This window comes from Coptis chinensis, chromosome 6 (genome assembly GCF_015680905.1).
Source record: "Coptis chinensis isolate HL-2020 chromosome 6, ASM1568090v1, whole genome shotgun sequence".
NCBI lineage: Eukaryota > Viridiplantae > Streptophyta > Magnoliopsida > Ranunculales > Ranunculaceae > Coptis > Coptis chinensis.
In genome coordinates, this window is record NC_141461.1 from 91,897,142 (window position 1) to 91,921,229 (window position 24,088).

The 24,088-nt window shown below is 33.5% G+C and overlaps 1 protein-coding gene across 1 annotated transcript; it reads right to left on the minus strand.

The window, feature by feature from the left end:
* Positions 1–401: 401 nt before the first annotated feature.
* On the minus strand, positions 402–2,649 carry PAO5 (polyamine oxidase 5). The gene has a single exon (XM_086564067.1). The coding sequence runs from the start codon at positions 2,392–2,394 to the stop codon at positions 721–723; it is 1,674 nt and encodes a 557-aa protein (XP_086420193.1). The 5' UTR covers positions 2,395–2,649; the 3' UTR covers positions 402–720.
* Positions 2,650–24,088: the final 21,439 nt, after the last annotated feature.

A 24,088-nucleotide genomic window follows, 5' to 3' on the forward strand; every position in this document is an offset into this window, starting at 1 on the left:
TGGAATGGTAGATTGGTAGATCTAGCCTAGGGAACCAGTTAGACAGGCCATCACTATGTATGACTTACAAACAAGATCTGCACATGACAGGAAGAGGACCTATCCCAACCAACAAAAAAGATAGAAAGGATCATTGGTTCAGGTTCTTAGTTAGGGGGTACTAGGTGAGACCACATATTTTGATAGTAGGTACATGATTTTGCTTTTGAATTCCAGCTACTGGTGAGCAATTCATGGACTGTCTTTTGGGTATAAAACACAATCTCATGAACAGGGAAAGTCAACAAGTGCAGGGCAAGAACTCAAGAATGAGATTCTAAGCTAAAAGAAGCCGGGTTTATAGGATCCTGTCAATCAAAGTTAAAGTAACAAAACAAAAGAAACTTAGAGAGAGATTCAAATGAGATTCAAAGCTTACTTATCTTACGTTTCTTTCTGATATACAACACCAAAGCATTAATATCTAGACCAGTTTGCTTTGAACATCAAAACATAAAGAAACTAAATAAAACAAAGAAACAGTCAAGCAATAGTAACTATGGAAAAAAAAAAGCTGCTTTAACTGATTAAGTACATTAGACAATGTACTCATATATCTCTCACCTTACCTTTTCAATTCACTCTCAGCCCACTTTTCTTGTGTAGAGATCATTCAAAGAACAGAAAAAGGGTGTCTGAAGAAACTTTAGAAGTAATGAGAGTGAAAATAGTTATACTATCTTAATGATACAATAAGTCTGACAAGCCACCACACTGATAGTGTTGAAGAAGCCTATTGGCTTCTCTAATACCACTGAAGTAAGCTCCATGAGTGGTAGAGTAATGTGTCCTATGTGTTGCTTCCCCTGCAAATAGAATTTGAAGTGGTGGAACACCATCTTTGCTAATGCTTGGTAATGGTTTAGCCATTGAATCAAGATCATCACCACTTGAACCAACTGCCACATAGCTGTAAGAACCCTTGAACAAAGGATTGGATCCCCATTGACTCTTTTGTAATTTAGTGAAATTGAACACATGAGAGTTCTCCACAGAATTCCCATTACCATTGCTGAAAATGTGTGGATTGTCAAGTTTTCGTTGCAAAAGACTAGAGATTGTCGTGGATACTCCATTGACAACTTCTTCGTCTTCTAGACTTTCTAGCTCAAGCGCTTCTTCTCCTACAAACCATGAGAGTAGTACACTAGAATTGCTATGAATTGGACACAATGAGTCTGTTCTCCTCATCCACCATGGTATATTTTGATGTTTCGTCTTTGAACCAGATTGCTGGAAAGCCATTTGCAGGAATGGAAATGCATCATTCTTGTCTTCTTGATCAGTGGGAGTACCCAATTGCAGGAATAACTTGTTTACTACACCGAATCCAAGCCTCGAAATGGCCTTGGTCTTAAACGTAGGAAGAGTGGGGTTAAACATACCTGAGTCTTCTTGAGTTCCAGCTTTCAGAACACCCAATGAGACAGTAACAATAACATGATCAGCAACCATGGTTGAACCATCCTCAAAATGTAGCTGCACAGGGCTGGGTTCACCACAGCTCTGCATATCTGTCGAATGAATATCGTTCTGCCACTTGATTTTGGTAACCTTTTTGCCCAACTGGATCAAGCCAGTTGGGAGTATCGACGCTATGAATTCAATAATACTTGAGTATCCCTTAGCAATGGTAATCTCTTCGTCTGGGAACTGATGATACTCGCGCTCCGCGTTGAAATCAAGAGTTGAAAGATCACCAGCAGAGGTATAAGTCCTTTGAATGTTCTCGTTCATCACAAATACGGCTTCCTCGAGTGATTTACGGCTCCAATTACCATTCCCATTAGAAACCTCACTCTCTTTATTAGCACAATCCCAATAAGCTTCAAGTCCTTTTCGAAGAAAATGACCAATACTGATGCCTTCTAGACCACCATTGCTAGTACAGGACTTCAAAGCCTTGGCAGCAATTTTATAGTAATCATATTCTTCATTGTCCTCACTTCCTTCAATCAACTTCCCTTGGGCAAACTCCATCAGCTTCTTATAAAGAGTAGAAATAGGGTTGACAATCGATGGATCGACGTCAACCCCTCCTTCCGTGACAGTTAGTGGATCTTCAGGGAAGCCATCCATTCTTTCCCATGGCTTCTCAGACTCTAGCGCACCAATTTTTTTAGCAATTCCATAAATTGGACTTCCACCTATGCCATGGATCCATGTTGCACCCATCTCAATTTGGTTACCACCAAATTCAGAAGTACAAATTCTGCCACCAACTCTATTTCCACCTTCTACCACACAAAGCTCAAAAACATCTTTGGAAGTAGCAGCTTTGTAGAGCTTATGAGCAGCTACAAGACCTGCCATTCCAGCACCAACTATCACAATTCTTGGTTTCTTGGCAACCATTTTGTTGACAAACAATGACAAAAAAGTGAACAACAATGAGTTCGATGAGAAGTTATATATAAGCAAGATTAGGTTGTTTGTGTTATAGAGAATGACTGGTCTAGGAACTTAAGAATCACTTTCCAGCAAAAAAAAAAGAACTTAAGAATCACTCATTGTTTTTTTGCTTTTTCAAAATTTGTAGCATAATAAAGACAGGCTCTTCTTTCATTGAAGCCTACCAACCTAAGCTATACTGCTATATATTTATTGAGAAATTCAATGCTGTCACCAAGCTTTATTGAAAGATCTAGTGTACATCTACTTATCAGCTCACACGTGTCATATCTTGGTTGGATTGTGATAGGGTTGGATCTTACACTATATACTCGCATTGAGATTTGAGAAAAATCCATCCCACATTTTCTGTCAATCTGGGACTAGTATTTTGCACTTGTATCATTACCGATTGTGTAGTACTACTGTACTAGTACTTCACTACTTATACTACTGGCGTATTATACTGGGTGTATTTTCACTGTGTTAGGAAAGTTAGACAATCCAAATTTTTTAAATTGGTTTCAAGTTGATTAGACTTGAGTTTATAACTATTTAGTACCACAATTTTTATTTTTATTTTTTCCTAAATGGCATTCGAATTTCTTTTCTCGCACGAACTTCTAATTTGATATATTTATACATTATATGACCAAAATACCCTTATTTATTTTATTTTTTATAATTTGTAACTAATTAAGTGTATCTTTTTCATCTACCCCTATCACCACCTCCACCCCCGCCACCACCAACCAAAATATATTTTATCTAAAAGAATGTGGGGTGCTGGATGAAGAAAATATATAATCACAATCAAATTCACATATTCACTATATTGGGACCGGTTAGATGATTATAGTAATTTAAGAGATGGAGAGACAATTTAGAAATTAAAGACAGAGATACATACATTTTGGTAAGATTGTATCTAAATGTATCAAATTGGAAGTTCACGGTACTAATAGGCGAGAAAAAAAATATATACCATTTAAAGAAAAAATAAAAAAAAGTTTGTGGTGCTAAGGCTATGCTTGATAGCCCAATAAATGATACTATTCATTTGTTTGTCACTGTTTGATGTGTTTTTTTATCCATGACAAATATTTTTTAGATTTGTCATGATTTTGATTATTTGATGGCAAAATTTACTTTGGAGAGAGCTATGTAAGAGTAAAATTTGTCATGACAAATTTGTACACAAATTTGCCAACAACAAAAAAACCCCCACAAAATGATATTTGCCACAATTTTATTAAACAATGCCAAATTTACATTTGCCACAAATTATATGCAATTGTCACATGACAAATTTGCCATTGATAAATGGTGACAAAATTCGCTAATTACACATCTTCTATTAAACATAGCCTAAATAGTTATAAACTCTTTTGGACTTTGGACTCTTAAACTTGATAATGTCTAAAGACCAAAGAGTAGTAGTACTGTGACAATTGCAAATAATTTGTGGCATGATTTGGGTAACCTATATAATGAATAAGAGTATGATAGTGGGTTTCTTGTTTAATGGTGACCTGTATCCACCACTAATTTTTAGTAACCTATACACATAGCTCGTGATTCCGAACGAAACTCCGGAATTCCGTTCGGAATTTCGGTTTTTCAAAAAATTGAAATTCTAAATATAGTGTCGAAATAATCAAAATTTTGAAAAAATTTGAAATTCCGAATGTAATAGAGTCGAAATTTATTAGATTTCGGTTTTTGAATTTATCGGAATTCCGATAATTCTGAAATCCAGAACTATGCCTATACATAGTCAGTTATTACAGATTTTAAGATCAAGTCCAATGGAGAGCTGCTAAAAGTGCCACATAGGTTCTTTAGTTTGTCCAGCCAAATTTAGCTCCCCAAAATAAAAAAATCAATCTAATTGCGTTGTCTGTTTTGAAGTGCTAAATGATACGGTCCGTCTATTATTTTTTGAAATTTTTTTTGACGAACAGTACAATTTCTGCCATCCGTCGAAATTTAACATACGGATGGCTGAAACTATGCTGTCTGTCTCCCGAACTTATTATAACAGCTGCTAACGAAGGTCTTAATTTTGGCTGAGTTTTTTACTCCTTCCAAATTTAAGATCCTTTTAGCAGTCCCATTGAAATGACATTTTTGTGATTGGAGTGTTATATTTGCCTTTAATAGCCCATATATCCCCATTTTATTTGTTCTAATCCGGCCAAACCAAGCCTAACCATCTCCAATTGAGCGTGCAGTTCGTGTGCATTTGAAGACCGCCACGTACTAGGCTACTGCATATATATATATATATATATATATATATATATATATATATATATATATATATATATATATATATTTATATATATCTTAATATTATACGAACCCCCAAGACCGAAAACAGCTATTAAAATTCCACGTCATCTCAGTATTAAAGCGAGGAATTTCTCTCCTATTTGAAAAACGATAAATCTCTTCTATTATATACTCGAGAATTAATCTCATATTAAAACAAATTCTAACACTTTTAATTAAAGCGGGAATCCTTTCTCCTATTAAAATGAGAATTTCTCCCCTATTGAAAATTAAATGAAAATCTATCCGTATTTAATTAAAACGGGAATCATTCTCCTATTAAAACATAATCTCTCTCCAATTTAAAAAAGCGGGTTTTAAAACTTAATTTAAAACAATTTGTTATAAAATTAAAAATAGTTAGCGACTAAAAACATTAGTCCCAATTTTTTAAAAAAATATAAATGTTTTTAAAAGATTCCACATGGGGTATTTTTAGGTAATCTATTAAAATTCCAATGACATCTCCTAAATTTCTCTCCTATTTGAAAACCGAGAATCTTTTTTATATAGGAATTATTTTCCCATTATAACGAATTCCTTTCCTATTAAAACAAAAAACACATTGTAATTAAACCAATCATTCTCTTTTTAAAATGGGAATTCCTCCACCATTTTAAATGAAAAATCTAGCATATCTAATTAAAATTTGAATTATTTTTTATTAAAACAAAGATCTCTCCCCAATTGAAAAAAAAGGTTTTTAAAACTTAATTAAAACAATTTGTTGGAAAATTAAAAGCGGGTTAGCGAAAGCTAAAACCGTAGTCCCAATTTTTTAAAAAAAATCTAAATTTTTCAAAATATGCGGACATACAAAAGATATATATATGTGAGATACTTAGGACAAGATGCTTCTTTTTTAGTATCATATCATATCATATACGAACCTAGAAGACCGAAAACAGCATACATATACTGTCTCATCTCAGTGAAAAAAAGGAATTGGATTCTCTGGAAAGTAACATAAATGACATGGACCCATATACTCTAATACAGTAATACTCTGTAATCCTTCGGCGTCGAGTATACTAGTAGTTTCTTTTTTTCTTTTCTTTTTGATGTTTTCGTATCCTTTTCCTGAATCCTGATTACCCTTTCATCCACTCCTATACCCCACCCAATTTATGTGCTTGAACGCAATACCCAATACCACAAGTTCCCAAAGGTCTTGCTAGTTGCTATTAGGCCACTTGCCATTATGTATCGGGATTTATTAGATGAAACGAGGTAATCTTGTGACAATTAAATGGCTTTCTGAATTGAATTCCCAAATACCTTGTAGAGTTCAATTTGATTTCATAGATTTAGGGTTTTGTACGTTGAAACTTAGTATGAAAAATTGAAAACACATTGTGCATCACATTTTACACATTTTACATGATCACTATGGAGATCACATTTTACATGATCATTGTAGCAGCCAAATCTTTATTAAAGGCTGTGTAGATATTGGTGCTGAGTGTGGTAAAGGATTCTAAGGAACTTGACCCCAGTACTGAGGATAAGGCCTTCATGATCACTATGGTAATCATGATGATAATGATAATTGTAATAAAAGGCTCTGCCGTGTTAAAGCGTTCAAAAGTTAAGGTAACTGATTCTCTTTATACAAAAGCTACTAATATTCTTTTCTTGATCAACATTCTTTTTTCTTTAGATTAACTAATTTAGAATCCTATCTCTAAAGGAGTTATTTAGTATAAGCTTTACAACTTGTGATTAGGTGGAGGAGATGGGAATATTTGATGGGAAAGACCGAGTTTGTTTTGGGCGAATTGTCTACATATCTATTTCTCACTTCTAGGAGAAGAGTAGAATCAGGTTTGACGTAGTTCATGTAAGAGATATTTATAGCTGCTGTACGTGGAGATCCATACAACACGTGTACTGACAAGCACATATATATGGTTATAATGGTTCGTATTTTGCGGTAATAGAATATGTAAGTATGACTTTAGTAATGATTGCTTCTAGAAGGTAGGTGATGTCATGAGATAGAATGTTCTACATAGGGATAGGCGAGTTGAGCATTAAAAATACTTTCTAATCTCAGTAGTTAGTTAAAGTATATAAGTTAATGATGCAAGTTAAGCTCAAGGCGATTCGGGGACGAGGGCATGAGGTTGGTATGGTATTTCCGCTATGTTAGACACGTGCCTGATATTCCCAAATGAGAATATCAGTCCCTCACACTATCTTCAAAAGCAAAAGTGGACTCATGGCTCATGCAACATTCTAGTGTAAGTGTTTCCCGCAACATTCTGTAGAATCATTTCATGCAGTATGAGTCTCATTTTTCATTTATACACTATCATATTTCACTCTAAAACTGTTAATAAGCGTAAATTAAAAAAATTGTTCAAAATATTATATAAACTGTTTACGACACTATATAAGCTGTTCAAGACACATGTCCGACTAGTCCGTTTATGAGTCAGGCTAATATATATATTGTTTTTTTGCTATTTTTTTCTTGTAGTACCTATACTCATATATTGTTTTCTTGCTATTGAAAACATCATACTTCTTTTATTTTCTAGTACGCAACACTCATTTATGATTCCACACCCTAAATGAACATATCCCTAGTCAAGGTGTGAGAGGGTTGCTCTTTGTTTTATTACTAGGGTATGCCCATGTCTACATCTTGTGAGGTCTCGACGCGCCTTACCTCCACCAATAACTATTTTTTTTTAAAGGAACTCATACTCATACTTATGTTTCCAGGCCCATAAAAAGTAGGGGTGTACATAAAACCGACGAAATCGACCGAACCGAACCGGCCAGTTTGGATTGGTTATATTTATTAGTCGATTCGGTTCAGTTATGAATATATAAAAACCGATAGGATTGGTTTGGTCATCAGTTTAGTTCCAAACCCGAATTGAACCGACCCGCTATACATAATATTTATTAGAATATACATATTTAATTTAATTTAATATAAGAATATGTCAAAACCAATCGGTTCGGGTCGGTTAAACTATAACCCAGTTAGTTTGGTTCGGGTATCGATTAGATTGGACATTGGTTTGGTATCGATTAGATTGGACATTGCACTGTAATGTATCAACCGATAAGATCGGTTAAGTTGTCGGTTTAGTCCCAAACCCAACCCAAATTGACCCGTGCACACTCCTACATAAAAATTCAATCCATTGTTGACTTTTTTGTGTGGGTGGGGTGAGAAAAACTTTTTAACTCACCCTTCATGATTTTTTGGTGGCTATAGTTAGGAAATGTGCCAACCACGTCTCACCTTAAGACGTGGAATCTGTCTCCCTACTCCATTTTGTTTTATTAGATAGATAGATGTTTTGAAACTGAAATGGATCAAGTTTCCCTATCTATACTGTTATATTGTGTATGTACATTTGTAGTTATAACATTTTAATTCACTTTACATATCTTGGATGTCTCCATTATTCGTACACATCATTGTTTTAGCCTTTTAGGAAATTAATTGAAATATCTAAATCACGATGTGAATGGTTATGGAGCTTCTCGTATTTGTGGCGACATGAAGATTTTAATCTTTGTCCACTCTCAACTAAACAAATCACTCTAAAATGACAAATGTCGGCCACATCAGCCATGTGTCATTGAACCATAGTGGTATGTGGGAGTGGTAAGTACACCCGGTTCAATTTGGGACTAAATTGATGACTGAACCGAATTTATCGGTTTATACTTTACAGTAACTGAACCGAACCAATTTCCAGCCTAACTGATACTCAAACCAAATCAATTGGGTTACGATTTAACTAAAATTAACCGACTAATTTTCACATATTTTTAAATCAAATTATATATATTTTTAAACCATATATATATATATATTTTATATATATATATATATATATATATATATATATATATATATATATATATATATAGTTTTTATATAAAAATATTTATATTTTTTTAGAAAATTGGGATTACTGTTTTAGTCGCTAACCGTTTTAATTTTATAACAAATTGTTTTAATTAAGTTTTAAAAATCGGTTTTTTTCAATTGGGAGAGAGATCATATTTTAATAGGAGAATAATTTCCGTTTTAATTAGATATGCTAGATTTTTCCTTTTCAATAGGAGAAGAATTTTCATTTTAATAGGAGAATGATTTCTGTTTTAATTAAAAGTACTAGAATTTGTTTTAATAGAAGAGAAATTCCCGTTATAATAGGAGAGAAATTCCCGTTGTAAAAAAAAAATTCATATTTTTCAAATAGGAGATAAATTCCCGTTTTAATAGGAGATGACGTGAAATTTTAATAGAGCTCGAAAAATATCCTTGTGTGAGCTTTAATATTATAATTAGAAAGTAGACACGTGCATACGCACCAGTTCTTTTAAAAATTTACTCAACAATCATAGCAAATCGTGATTCCTGTTTTCGTCGCTAACCTATTTTAATTTTCTAATAAATTGTTTTAATTAAGTCTTAAAAACCCGTTTTAATTTCTTAAGAAATTATTTTAATTATGTTTTAAAATCCCGTGTTTTCTAATTGGGATAATTTTAATTTGGAAATAAAGAGTTTTTATGCTACTATTTGAGTGTTGGTTTTAAAATGAAATGAAATTCCCGTCTGAAGTTGGATTCTAAAAGAAAAAGAATTTCCCGTTTTAAGTTAACTATTAAATTGATGACATGAAATTTTAATAGAACTCGATTAATAAATGAGTTCGGTTTTGGATCAATTAATTTTAATAGAATTTTACTATTAAAATATGAGCATGTCTTCAGTGCGCGAGATGTATGGTGCGCAGGTAATGTAGGCCTTTGGATCAGTATTTTTGTCATGCAATACACACGCACCCTTTGGTATGAGTGGCCCAGATTTGATAGCATAATATACGACCTGCTGCGCACCATAGATTTAGTCTTAAAATATAGATATAGATGGGTGGTTCAGTTATTTTAAAATCTATATTTATATCTTAATAATTGATCCAAAACCGATTGGTTCGGTCGGTTATGTGGTTTCTGTCGGTTGGGCTGGTTTTATGAACACCCATCCCCAGTAAACTCAATCATCATCCAGGGGAAGAGTGAAAAATCAAGTCATCACAACGATCAAAGCTGTGTACTACACTACTACCTAAGAAGTAAGATAGTCAACGCCTAAGATTGCTCCACATCGTCTCTCGAGACAGATTCTTGAGCGCCCAACTGCTCCTCTATTCTTGGGCTTTTTTTTACGTCACTGTTACTTTGAATTTTTTGTTACCTCAAACTGTGAGTCTTGCATCAGCAAAACTAACGAGGTGTTGTCACATCAATCAGTCTTGGTTCTGCAGTGTCAGCAAATCTAGATTTTTTACTTGAGTTAAACGGTTGACGATGTTGTTCCGTGCAAAGGGTCATTCTTCTTGCCATATTACAAAATATCATAATATGGATATTTATCGATATTTAATTTTTGGATATATATCGTAGATATATTATCTCTTTATGGATATTTGATATTGTTTCACATGCAAATATCGTAGATATATCTAAAATATTGATAAATATTATGAATATTGTGAATATTTCTTGATATATCATGATATATTATTTATATTTATTTAAAATATAATAATAAATATTAAATAAAATTGTTATATACACAAAATATCTCTAAATATCTCTAAATATCGTAAATATCTTCGAAATATCACTGATATTTACAGTCGTATATATCTCTGAACATATCGTGATATTTATATATCTTTCTTTGAAATCTGGATAGATATCTCCAAATATCGTGATATATCGGGATATTTTGTACTATGCTTCTTACAACTACAAACCAAATGAAACAGATGGAGAATACTAATTTGCGAATTTACAAGTCTTATTTCTTGGAGTGTAAAGAGCATCGGCAATGGATTTGGGTGGTTGACCAATTTCATATGCATCCCCAAGGTGTAATCAAACCCTTGTAGTCAAGGTGTAAATAAGCGCGCGCATAAGGCGCAAGGTGCACTTTAGTGCCTCGCCTTGACCAAGGTGCGAGAGGTAACATAAGGCATGTATTTTTTGTGCCTTTTTGCGCCTTTTCTCGAGGCACGAGGCGCACAAGGCGCGCGTCTTATCAACTTTTACAGTTTTTTTGTTTTTTTTTTACAATTTTTGCTATACGTGACACATTTACACTCGATTCAATTGTTGTATAATATAAAAAATTGTACAAATTTAGTAAGTTTCATTGTGGAGTACACTTTAAACTTAATTTTGACTAGTTTTTGTTCAATTGTATGGATTGAGAGAAGACACAAAGATGGATTAAATTTTAAATAAAGTTTTATGGGATTCTAAAATTTGAATCATGTGTTCTATTTTATAAATAAATTATTTAGCTCAATTCGATCGGTTTATTATTTTAGTTTATTGAAATTGAGTTAGATTGTATTAGGGGTGGGAATTTGGCCCTAATGACCCTAACCCGGCCCTGACCGACCCGACCCTAAGCCCTATAAAGCCCTTACAACTAAAGCCCTCACAGAGTTTAGGGGCCGACGACCGCCCTAATGCCTTCTAAGGCAGGGTCAGGGCTAAGGTTCTGAAACATAGGCCCAACCCTAACTAAGCCCTAACCAAGCCCTAGTTATAATTTCATTATAAAATACACAACTAAAACTATCCAACTCTTTGTTACATATTTTCAATTAAAATAACATTGTCCTTTGTAATTTATCACTTATCGTATGGGTACTTCTAATAACTTGTCTTATATCATAAAAACTTATAAACCTAATTGTTTCTATCTCACAACTCACGTACACCTCACAACTCCCCGTCTAACCTAGTCGCCAAGAACAATAATGAGCACTGGGCACTAGCCCAATGAAAAATAGGTTGACGTCAGTAAAAACTCATTCTATACTCTTATTTGTCTTTGTGTTCTTCAATGTTAAATGCAATTTTGGTGAGATTTGAGTCTGAGAAATAACGGTTTATGTCGGTGAAAGCTCATTCCAAAATGTGTCTTGTGTATTTTTAAGCGTAATTTTGAAATATAAATATGAGTCTCTATGTACTTGAGTTTATTAGATTGTGGATATGCATTTTAAATTGTTGGACTTATCAAGAATTATTACTAGATTGGTTGTTATTCAAATTTCAAAGTGGTGGGATTTTGAGTTTGCAAATCTTTGAATTTTTTTAATATAAATGAGTTTTAAAAGCGACGCAAGAAAAAAGAAAATATATAGGCCCGGCCCGACCCGGCTCTAAACTGTTAAAGAGGGCTTAGGATAGGGTCAGGGCTTGAAATTTAGACTTATGACCCGGCCCGACCCGGTCCTATAGGGACTTTAGGGTCGGGCTGACCCGGCCCTAATAACTGAAAGGCTTTAAATGTTTAGGACCGGGCTAGCCCGACCCAGCCCATTGCCCACCCCTAGATTGTATTGAGAGATATGAGTTTTATTTTGCTTTTTATTTATTACTTAAAATTTTTCTTTTAAATGACTACAATGGTTTTATGTTTACAATCACATAAAATTAATTTTAAAGTTTGGCTAAGCAAATCAGTGATAATTCATGTCATATTTAATATTGATTTTATTTTTTATTTGATATATATATATTTTTTTTATTACTACACGGCTCACTTTAATTAGGCTGTGCGTCACGCCTCGCGCCTTGCACCTAAGGCACAAGAGGGTGTTGCGCCTTAAGTGCGCTTTAACGTCTTTACTACACTGAATCAAACTACTTATAACTCATCTCATAACTCTCATTTCAACTCACCATGCCACAAGTCTTTTACCATACCACAACTCTTTAGACACACCGTACATAATTTTATTCAATTTAGCTTGAAAAACATATAGGACCCATAGAATAGCATACACATATAGTGCGGCTAAAGTCGGCCATGGAAAACTGGTAGCTGCGCCACTTATGAAAGTGGATTCAAAACTCAAAATAGACTTTTCCTCTTGGACTCATTTCAATACTCATAATCAAAGGAGAGCAACCTATGTGAAACGCTCAAATTGAGTGTTCCATTGGGTATGCTCTAAATTGTACGTATATTTGAGTTTAGGGATTTTAGTGTACCATTAGGGATGCTCTACATTGTACGTGTATTTCAGTTTAGGTTGACCACAATGGCCCCTTTAGACGTTACCATTTTCTATTGCCTTCACACTTATTACGAGAATTGAAGTACATCATCTTGAAGCAAATGATCACTATTTAACACAGCCTAGGAGTCCGAACATGAGTAGATCAACTCAACTAAGCATCTCTACACGGGTACACTATCCAATCTAATCTTCAACCGCTTAAAAAGGCATGGTGATTTAGGAGAATAAATGTTATATATAAAGGCAGAGATGGTGTAGAACAAATGGTATAAAGGCAGAGATGATAAGCCGTGGAAGAAAGTTTGCACTTTGCATGTGCATGGTTGTTTTGGACTTTTAGGTGGGCTTTGATTTGGGTTCATTGAAAGTTTCTACTGGTAAAACTGTAAAAGTGATTGGTCGACATCTGAACTTGAGCTCTACCGAAAACTATATTTCATAGATTTCAGACACTTCCGCTAATCAGCTTTAATTGAAGAAACCGGGTTTGGGAATTGAAGAAATCTGTCCGTCTAATTGGAAAAGTGGGCTTCAACTAAATAAGGCGAGGCTTATGCACTTGAACTAGGGGTGTTCATTCGGGTCTGGTCGGATTACCCGTAACCGAAAATTTGGGTTTCTATCAGGTTTGGGTAATCCGAAAATCTAACCGACAATTTCGGTTCGGGGTCTCGGGGTTCGAGTAAAAAAAAAAACAAAAGAAAACAACCACCAAAACCTATCCTATATCCCACTGGGTCGGGTAACCCGATTCTTCAAAACCAAAAACAAAACAGATCTGTGAAAGAAACTGTTTGACTTCACCATAAGCGTTTTTTATTTACATTCTTCTTATTTGGTCATACACACCATATTGGTATTGAAGCTAAGAGACTTTGCAGAACCATAAACAGATCTTGGCTGCTCATTGCCATTGTATCTTGGTATGTAAATCTTTGAAAAAACTTAAAACATTTGATCTTCTAACGACTAGGTATATATGTTATTTGAAGGTGAAGATGGGGAGGGTGGATAAGGCTGGTCATTGAGCTATCTAAGTCGAGTTTTGCTATACTTGAACTCAGGGGCGGCCTTGAGTTTTGGGGGGCCCTAGGCGAGATCTTAAAGTGTGGCCTCTACCGATAAATGAGGAAAAATACATAAGCCAATTTTTTTTTTTTCTTATTTGATCAAAAATTAAGTTTAAATTCCTTTGTACTCTTACGGAATCAAATGTATACTTAACATCAACAAATTCACACCAAAATTCAATTACAAAAACTAAGCATTACTGAAAAGCTAGTCTTCTTATATTTCTAGCTGCGAAATCACTGATTAAGTCTTCATAATCAAAAAATTTACTAAAGATTTTTCAATAGATAACATAGCTAATCCATTTAATCTTTCTTGATACATGCTCAATCGAAGGTAAAATTTGATCAATTTCAGTTTTGAAAAACTTCTTTATGCAGATGCGATGATAACTGGTATAGTCAACAAAAGAGAGAGGAATGGAGACCGTGAAGTGCAAGTTGGAAAACTGGAGAGACCTTAGAGAATTGCAGAGACCAAGAGATTGAGAGGAGAAGTGGAGTCGTGGAGAACAAGTCTTTGTACAATTTAGTATCAATGTTTAATGATTTATGTTTGGGCCAAATTTGGAGCCAATGTTGGGCCGAAAAAAGAACAGTAGGATGTTTGTTTGCTAAAGTCTTTTTGGGCCGAAAAAATAATAATTGACTACAACTGATTTTAACCATGAGAGACCTAATATTTGGCCAACTTTCGGGGCCCCAACCGGCCGCCTGTGTGGGCTGTCCTCAGGGCCGACCTTGTTTGAGTTCGACTTGCACATGCAGAAACTTGACTCGAACTCGCTTTCGAGCTTAATATTGAAGCTTAAGCTCGACTCGTCTAGTTCTACTAATAGCTCGAGCTTGACTCGGCTCGAGTAGTTTTGCATTTCGAGCTCGAGCTCAGGTTTGAGCTCGAGTTCAGTTATGCTCGTTTGAACTCGAACTCGAGCTCAAATTTGAAAAAAAAATATATAAAATATTAAAACTAGTATAAATTGTAAATTATAGTTGGGTATAAAGTATAAAATGACGTATACATTATATACTACGTATGAGCTTATAAAATGAGTAGCTCGCTATTTAGAATGAGCTTTAAATTAAGCTCAAGCTCGATTAATACTTTTGTGTGGACAAGTTTGAGTCGAGCCTTCGACGAGCCGAGTTCGAGTTACTTACGAATACGAACAGCCCGACTCGATAACCAGCCCCTGAGTAGAGACGTTGAGTGATCTATAAGTGGTTGACTTTTGATGATGGAGTATTGAATTGAAGTGTTCCTATATTCATTTAAGTGGGTGGGCCAAATGCCAAATCCAAAAAGCTAGTAAACTGTATTTGTAATACACTAGTAACCACTAAGGGTCGAGTGCGAGTCGGTTATGGGTTTTGGGTCTAAATTAACGCCCATAGCTTGAGCAAACCTGAAGTTCTTTTTCCTCGTTTTTGTTACTAACATTCGCCTGTAATAGATCTCTGATTCATGCTTATTTATATTATATTATTGAAAAAACCAATTGGGAAAATTTGCTAAATATCTTACTATAAAGCAAGCGTGTGTATATAATTTCATTAAAATGGAACATATTGAGTTACAAGCTTACAATCATACACATCCAACCATAACGACTTTTTTTTATCAAAAAATAACACTGAGATCATGTGAAGTTACTAGGATATCTAGTTGCACGAAATTGGCAATGTGCAGTGGAGCAATGTTTTATAGCTCTTAACGAACCAAATGTTTTTTTTTATTGGCAAATCTGTTTTAAATGAGATTAGTAACTTTTTGATGCTGACGGGGTTTGACCCCTAGACTTTTGGTATCATCACCCAAAAAATTTACCAATTTTGCTAGTCGACACCTGCAATGAATCAAATGTTACCGGCTACCACCTTTATAACTGGGATGTACTGTCAAATGGTGATGATTTTTCGAGTACAGTGTAGATACTTATGATCATTCATGAACTCGAGTGATACCAGAATTTTTTTTCCCTCACATGCCAACTGACCAAAACTTCAACAATTTAAACCTGCAAAGCCACGATAACTCTCCATCATTTGGATACATTGGCTTTGGGAATATGGGATTGTGCATATGTACTTGAAATCAATCCCAAGACTTCAGTAAGAGCATCTTTAATGCTACTCTATTGTCCTACGTGTAGAGTGTGCAGCTCAAATCTTCCACACCAACCCATACTCTATATCAAGTTGACAACTCACCACACTCCATTTTGATGGTCAAATATAGAGTTTGATTTACTTTATCAAGTGCCACTCCATACTAGTTGCCCTAACTTGCCACATGTGCAAACAATCAATTTTAATTACTTTTCTATCACTATGAATAATTTATAATTCAAGGATGGTGTGTTGATATGTTAAAAATATATGATTCTCTCTGCAAGTGTGTGCTTAAGTTGTGGACGGACTTATACAGTGTCGTATACAGCTTATATATTGTCGTATATAAACTTTATCTGTTATATAGTGTCATGCACAGCTTATACAATGTCGTGCACAACTTATATATTGTCGTATATAAGCTGTCCAGGAACAGGTTGTTCAAGATACTATATATAGGCTGTCTTCAAACATGTCCGTTAAAGAGAAAGCCTGAACAAAGCAATATTTCACATTCAGTTGAAAAAACTATTTCATATTCAGTTCAAAATAAGTTACAACAAAATAATAAGTGAAACAAATTTGCACCAAAATAAGAAAGTGACATAGAGCAACACATATCAACCATTGCTGAATTAATTTTGCCCACGTAATTTCCACAAATGATCTATCAAAGCAGTCTGAAAAACTATATGAGTTTGCCTACAATGAATTTCGCGATGCCGACCAAGGAAACGTTGGAACCTTCCTTCATTGTTTTCATTAACTTCAAATTCCTAATTATCGTGTGATTTGTTTGAATGAAATGAGCAAATAGTGTTTGATCTTGATCTGACTCATCCATTTTAATTTCATAAAGAGATGAATTTACACCAAAAATCATTGTGCTAAAATTGGGATTAGAAATGGGTGGAACTAAGCTTCTTTTTTTATCTGTAGAAAGATGTAAGGTAGAGAGTGGTAAGGTATATGGGAAAGATATGGGGTGGTGGCAAAGAAAGAGGAGTCGTAACATTTTACCGTAAGTGAATTGTATCTATAAGATATATTTCATTATAAAACAATAATTTAGAGTGTGGTGCGGCAGAAAAAATTTCATACTTCAACTAGCATCATCTTTTAAGTGGATGACATCACTTTGCACTCCAAATCAAGTAATTGCGTTCAAGATGCTCTAACACAAGAAAAAATCACACAAGCAATAACAACGACTGAGGACGACTTCACATGTGTCCTGAAATTATTGGAGTACGTGAATTAGTCTACAACTAATGGTGATGAAACACAGAGCAACACTAACATATGGATGAAATGAGAATACGAAACAAAACAAGAAGAGGCCTATGGAAGTGGGAGAAAATCCACCCTGTTCCTAAATTCAATGAACTAAAATCCTACAGCGAGTTTACCTTCAGTGATTTTGTTGATGCAAGGGGAAGTGAGATGATTAATCCCATCCGTGCAGACTTTGTACAATATAATGAGGTTTTCCCAGCGGTAAAACCTTATACTTATATTGTACTAATCTGCGGAGTATGCCAACCATTAGATAGAGAGACCATTGACTCACTACAACAAAAATGAACTGTTGTGACACTTTTGAAAGGTTACGAAAGGCCTTTTGTAACATTTCATCAAATGTTGTAAAAGCCCTTGTGACGAAAATTGTGTTAGCAATATATATTATCTAACATTTAGAGAATGTCACAAAATGTGAAACATTTTAAAAGTATTACAAATCGTGCTATCGCAACATTTTAGAAATGTCACAAAACAGCTTTTGTAGATTGAGTTCTAAATCCAATGGACGTGACCTCGTATCCTCATCAATCCAAAGATTTGGCAACTCACAAATTATAATCAACAATGACCTAAAATTTTCTTAATAATAAGAACTACATAGGCATATGAAAAGAAAAAAAAAAAAACTAATCATTAGCCACCCTTAAGTTTCTACCCAATTTGAATACACTTCATTGTACAATATATTCTCTAAAGTATGATTTAAGCCTATTGCTCAAATAAAAATTAGATACAAGATAATAGTCTCCCAAATTGAAGTGTAGCAACAGGCAAATTAGTAGCAATGGGATTCTTTAGTCCAGCAGGATCAGCACTATTTTTCATTAGTTCCCTCCAACACATGCATGATACAAAGAGCAATATGTGAAAAGTTAAAAAAAAAAACAGTCGCGCATCAATAGCAGACTCTCACTACTATCAAATAACATTAGCAACGTGTATGTGTATTTGAATACATCACAAATAAATGTATAACCTACCGTTGAAACAATTGCCCCATTCTTTTTTAGTGTGCACGAGTACTCGGGCACAAAAGAAGAAAATGTAAGATAATATTAGTGTGAAATTATAAGAAGCAGAAACTCTTGGGATAAAGTAACACATTCAACCTACTCAAGACAGGCTTATAAAGAGGAATATTTTACATCACTCTTGAATCTGTAATAATGACTGAGAAAATTCTCATCATTTTTTCTTTGAATATCAGCTTGCTAAAACCATTTGCTCTGAAGTCAAGAGGCATATGGGATTGGATTATTTTGTTAAGGAATCTAATCATGAATGTACACTCTTATGAGGATAAAAAGTTCTACTACTGATTCTGAAATTCTAAGAGCTATGATAAATGCAACTATCTATGCTATATGGAATGAGAGAAATTGTAGGAGATTCAAGCACAAGAGTCACACCACCTTGCAAGTTACAAATGACATTCTGAGAAAGATGAAGTTATATCTTCAGAAAGTTGTAAAAAAAGCCTATGACAATTCTGCTACTAGGTCCTTTCTGCAACATCTTGGTGTTCAAACAGGTATGAAGCCACAACTGCTGTAGCAATGCATATGGAATAAGCCTTTACCACCTGTTGAGATGTTAAACTCTGATGGTATTTTGTCACTAGATAAATCAGGATTTGGAGGTATAATTAGAGATGAAAAAAGAGTAGTTTTATTGGTCTACAGAGGTAGTTCTATTCAAAGATCTATACTGTTTCAAGAGCTTAAAGGAATTGTTGAAAGTCTGAAGGCATCTCTTGATGATTGGCATTTGGCATTTGATGGTAAACTCTGACTCTTTGTGTGCAGTGCAGATAGTTAATGGAATAGAAACTATTCCGTGGTACTGTAGGAATTTTATGCAAGCTATTGATATTCACAAAAGAGACTTTGGCTCTATTGTGGTTCATCATGTTTTCAGGGAGATAAACAAAACTGCTAATTACGTGGTCAAATGAGTAGATATGAGTTCAGTGGAAATTTTGTACCGTGTAGGTCTTCTAGAGGATGTTTTGCATGTAATAGTGGTAAATTATGTTAAAGAAACTGTTTTTAACATATTAAAATGAATGCATGTGGATCTGCCATAACCCATAACAGTTTAAAAAAAAAAGAAAAAAAGAAAAAAACAACAACTAACTCTTGTGCACATACTAATACTAGTCAACCATAAGATTTCATAACTCATGTTTGAATTACCAATATCCCCTATTCGAAATATCATTTAACCATAACGACAATAACCATAATGACCAATTGAATGGAGCATGTACACCATGTAGGCCACCACATATTATAAAATATCTTGATATATCGTGATATTTGTCGATATCTATTCAAATTTTAGAAAAAGATATATAAATATCTCGATATGTTCAGAGATATATACGACTGCAAATATCGGTAATATTTCAACAATATTTTCGATATTTAGAGATATTTTGTGATATTTAGAGATATTTGGCGATATTTTATATATTTAACAATTTTATTTAATATTTACTATTATATTTCAAATAAATATAAATAATGTATCATGATATATTAAGAAATATCCACAATATCTACAATATTTGCATGTGAAACAATGTCAAATATCTCTAAAGAGAGAGATATATCCACGATACATATCCATAAATTAGAGATCGATAAATATTCATATCCTGATATTTTGTACTATGGGCCACCACCAGAGGAAAGCTAGCTAAGCACAATCATCTACGGCTATTCGGTCAAGAATCGGAGAGAGCACCTAGTCACTTATAACCCTCTCATTGCACAGTCCTGATGCCTGGGGTATTAGCACTTACAATTGAAAAAGGATTGGGCATAAATTGGGTTAAGTACTGTCTCCAGAACAGAGATAGATCCATGGTATTAAATGTTGCAAACAAATCGGAAGTGGACCCAATATTAGTTTATATGAACAATTGAGCATATACTATTTAATTATGACCATATACTATTCCGAAAATCTCCCCCCTACACGACAATACTGCGAAACAAATCAGATCAAAGTACGTAACCAAATTGCTACTCCTATGATCCTATCGACAATGACAACGAGAAAACTATCTTTGACTCTTTGAGTACTAATTTTGTTCATAGCTAGGGAGTCGGAATTGTCGATATTGGGCCTGTCAATTTTGGCCCAAATACTATGTATAGCTTGACTCGTTTTTAAGTCTGATTTAAATTGGGCCCCAAACCAGTTAGTTTGGATCTCAAACTAAGCCCAGTAGTTTTAAGCCATTATCATACACATTTTGAACGGCATTGAAATCTTAAAAAATAAAAATAAAAATCTAAATCATGTTAAAATCGAAGATCATACTTACGTTCTTCATTCGGGATCAGACCTGTGACCTAGTTACTAAGCAAAACATTGTAATTCACACAAACCTCCGTACACCTCCGTGCATTGGAAGGAAGACAAAAACAGGAAACAATTACAAAGACTGCAATTATCATAGAAACAAATGTAATAGGAAAATAACTAGAGAAAAGTTTAGATGATATTGTTGCTTTTAAGTCTGGATTTTAGAAATATATATTTATTTTAAATTAAAATAAGTACGTAAGTAAAACTTCATCTACAAAATGAATTCAAACCTAATTTTTTTGTGGATATCATCAACTCACCATAAACATTATTTCTACAAAATTTTAACTCATTTTGAAATCTCTAACCTAGACACAAAATAATTGCAAAAATACTATTTTATGGACCGTTATATTTCTTTTTAAATATAACAGCAATTTTTATCTAAGTTAGAAGTTTCCAAATGTTCTGGAATTTTGTAAAAATAGTCTTTATGGTGAGTAGATGATATCTATAAAAAAAAATTAGATTTGAATTCATATTCAAAGCGAAATTTTACTTACGTACTTATTTTAATTTTAAATAAATATATATTTATAAGATCCAATATATATATATATATACAAGAAATTGGGCTACAGAGCTGCTTCAAAAATAAAATTACTTTTAAAGACCTGGAAGTATTATTTTTGGGTTTTAATACCATTTTGGTTATTTTCATTGCTAAAAGTCGTTATTTTTTAAAATGTTTCGAATTTGGGGATATGACTCGAGACCGCCAGCGAAACTTCTTTTTTCAAAAAAATAAGTCTTCTCTTTTTACCCTTTAACCGTTTTTCATAGGGAAAAAAAAACTTAACATTTTAAAATGCAGATGCACCACGTTATAAACTTATACATTTTAAAATGCAGATGCACCATGTTATAAATTTATATATTTTAAAATGTAGATGCACCACATTATAAACTTATACATTTTAAAATGCATACACACCACGCATTTTAAAATGCAGATACAAAATATATTTGATTATTTATTTTGTGGGTTTGATTAACTACTATTAAATGCAACGGGTTGGTTTGGGGTTTAATGTTTAGAAATTTAGGATATAGGAGTTAGGGTTTAGTGTCTTAAGGTTTAGGGTTTAGGCTTAGGGTCTAGTTTATAGGGGTTAGGATTTAGTGTCTTAAAGTTTAGGGTTTGGGCTTAGGGTCTAGTTTATAAAGATTTTGGGTTTAGTGTCTAGTGGTTTGGGGTTTAGACTTAACGACTAGTGTCAAATGCCTCCACAAAATATTGGAGGCATAATATTTTTAGTTTTTTCATTATATGCATTTTTAAATGTAAAGGCAGGTGGTTATAAGTGAAATTTTTGTGTGAAATTCAAATTTTTGTTTTACATCCCACTACGTTACTGGATAGATAGTCGTTTTGCTTGTTTCCAAGTGAGGATATTTTCGTCTATTCCTGATAAAGTTGGGTAATAGGTAGTCAATTCCATATTCTGGTCAAATTGGAGTATTAAATTCTAAAAAATTTAAGAGGAGTCTTAGGACTACTAAAATGCAGATGCACCATGTTATAAATTTATATATTTTAAAATGCAGATACCCTTAATAGTATCAAAATCATCAACGTGTTGGATAAATGAGCTTGCTAATGTCCCTGCAGCACTTAGGAAGAAGATGGTTGCAGCCATGTACATTATAACTAGTTTTACAAAATCTCCCAATGTGTACATATTGCGTCTAATTAATGAGTTCTTTATTGCATCCACCACAACAGATTTTTGTAAGACTCCTTCCCCCTCAAAATTCCTCAAATAGAAATCACTCTTTGGCGCTTTGTATGTGTTCCTTGGGAAAACTTGTACCATTTTTCCTTCTAGTGGTAGCCCAAACGTTAATGCAATATCTTTCTCCGATAGTTTCAAGAGTTTATCACCAATTCTAAAGACATGTTCCTCATAAGAGTATGTTCCTATAACAGAGATTATGCTGCTTGCTGTTTTGGTCACGATAGAGTCCCTATCGAATCTTTTTTCGTAGAACAACATGAAGAAACTCCCAAAAGGTGTACCTCTAAATAAGTACAAGTGGTGCTCATTGATTTGTCCCGGATCCCATTGATTAAGTCGTATAGTCCCTTGAGATTGCATCGATATTCCCCAAATGAGCTACTTTCCGTATCTTTTTCAACTGGTTTTGGAATCTCCTTCTGAACTTTATGTTTTGGATCATCTTCAAAATCTGAGTCAGAGTTTTCCCCATCTGCACTGCTAAAATGAAATGCAAAATGAATTTGCATTTTGAAATGTATGACCAATGAAGTGATTTTATATTTTTAAATGTTGCTAGAGATTTCACATTTCAAAAAGTGGGCATACGCATTCCTGAAACAAATTGAAACCTTTATTTACTAATTACAATAAGTAATGCTTGTAAACAATTCAGTTCCTTTTTTTTTTTTTTTTTTTCAAAATGACAATTAATGCTAACCAATCAAATAAAAGTTTTATAAAGAAAGTGAGTGAAACATCTACGTTTTTTTTTTTAAATGTTTTCGAAAATATGAATTCTGATTTTGGAAATAAATGAGAAATTAATGGAAGATGCTAATTGCTATACGTTGAATTCACTAATTAATAAATTTCTATATATGATAATATTAAAATTTGTTAAAATTGGAAACAAATTTATTACATACCTTTGATCACGATTCACAATTGATGTCTTCTTCATTTTTGATCTCTAACAAACTTAATTTTCTCGAGAATTTAGTTCTTTAAATTGAGTAACTTTTCATATCTAAATTTTTTGATTCAGTTTCTTTTTTTGTGTGAAAATCAAATTTTTGTTTTGCATCCCACTACTGGTTTATAAGTGAGGATATTTTCGTCTATTCATAGTCAAATTGGGTAACAGGTGTCAGTTCTATATTATGGTCAAATTGGGGTATTAAATTCTAAAAAAGTTTAAGAGGAGTATTATGACTACTAAATATTTATAACTAACTCTAGACTAATTTTCTAATATATATATATATATATTATAATAAAACAAAATGGGTAGACAAAGAGTGGTCAGGATCGCGTGGGGATCTGAGTTAGATGTATGTGGGGATTTGCATAAAGAGGGGTTTTAAATACAAATTCAATGCATACATTAGATGCCTAATGTAATCAATGTTTCAATTAATTAAAAATAATTTGTGTTCAATGCATACATTGGTTATACATTAGATGCCTAATCGTAATTAATATTTTAATTAATAAAAATTTAATAGGAAAAAAATATTTTGTGTTCAATACATACATTAGACGTTTTTGACACATATGAGGTAATGTGAACATTTGAAAGGTCTCCTTAATAACATTTAAAGTGTTTACTTAACACATTAAATACGCCTTTGACAAGTCTTCATCGATATTATGT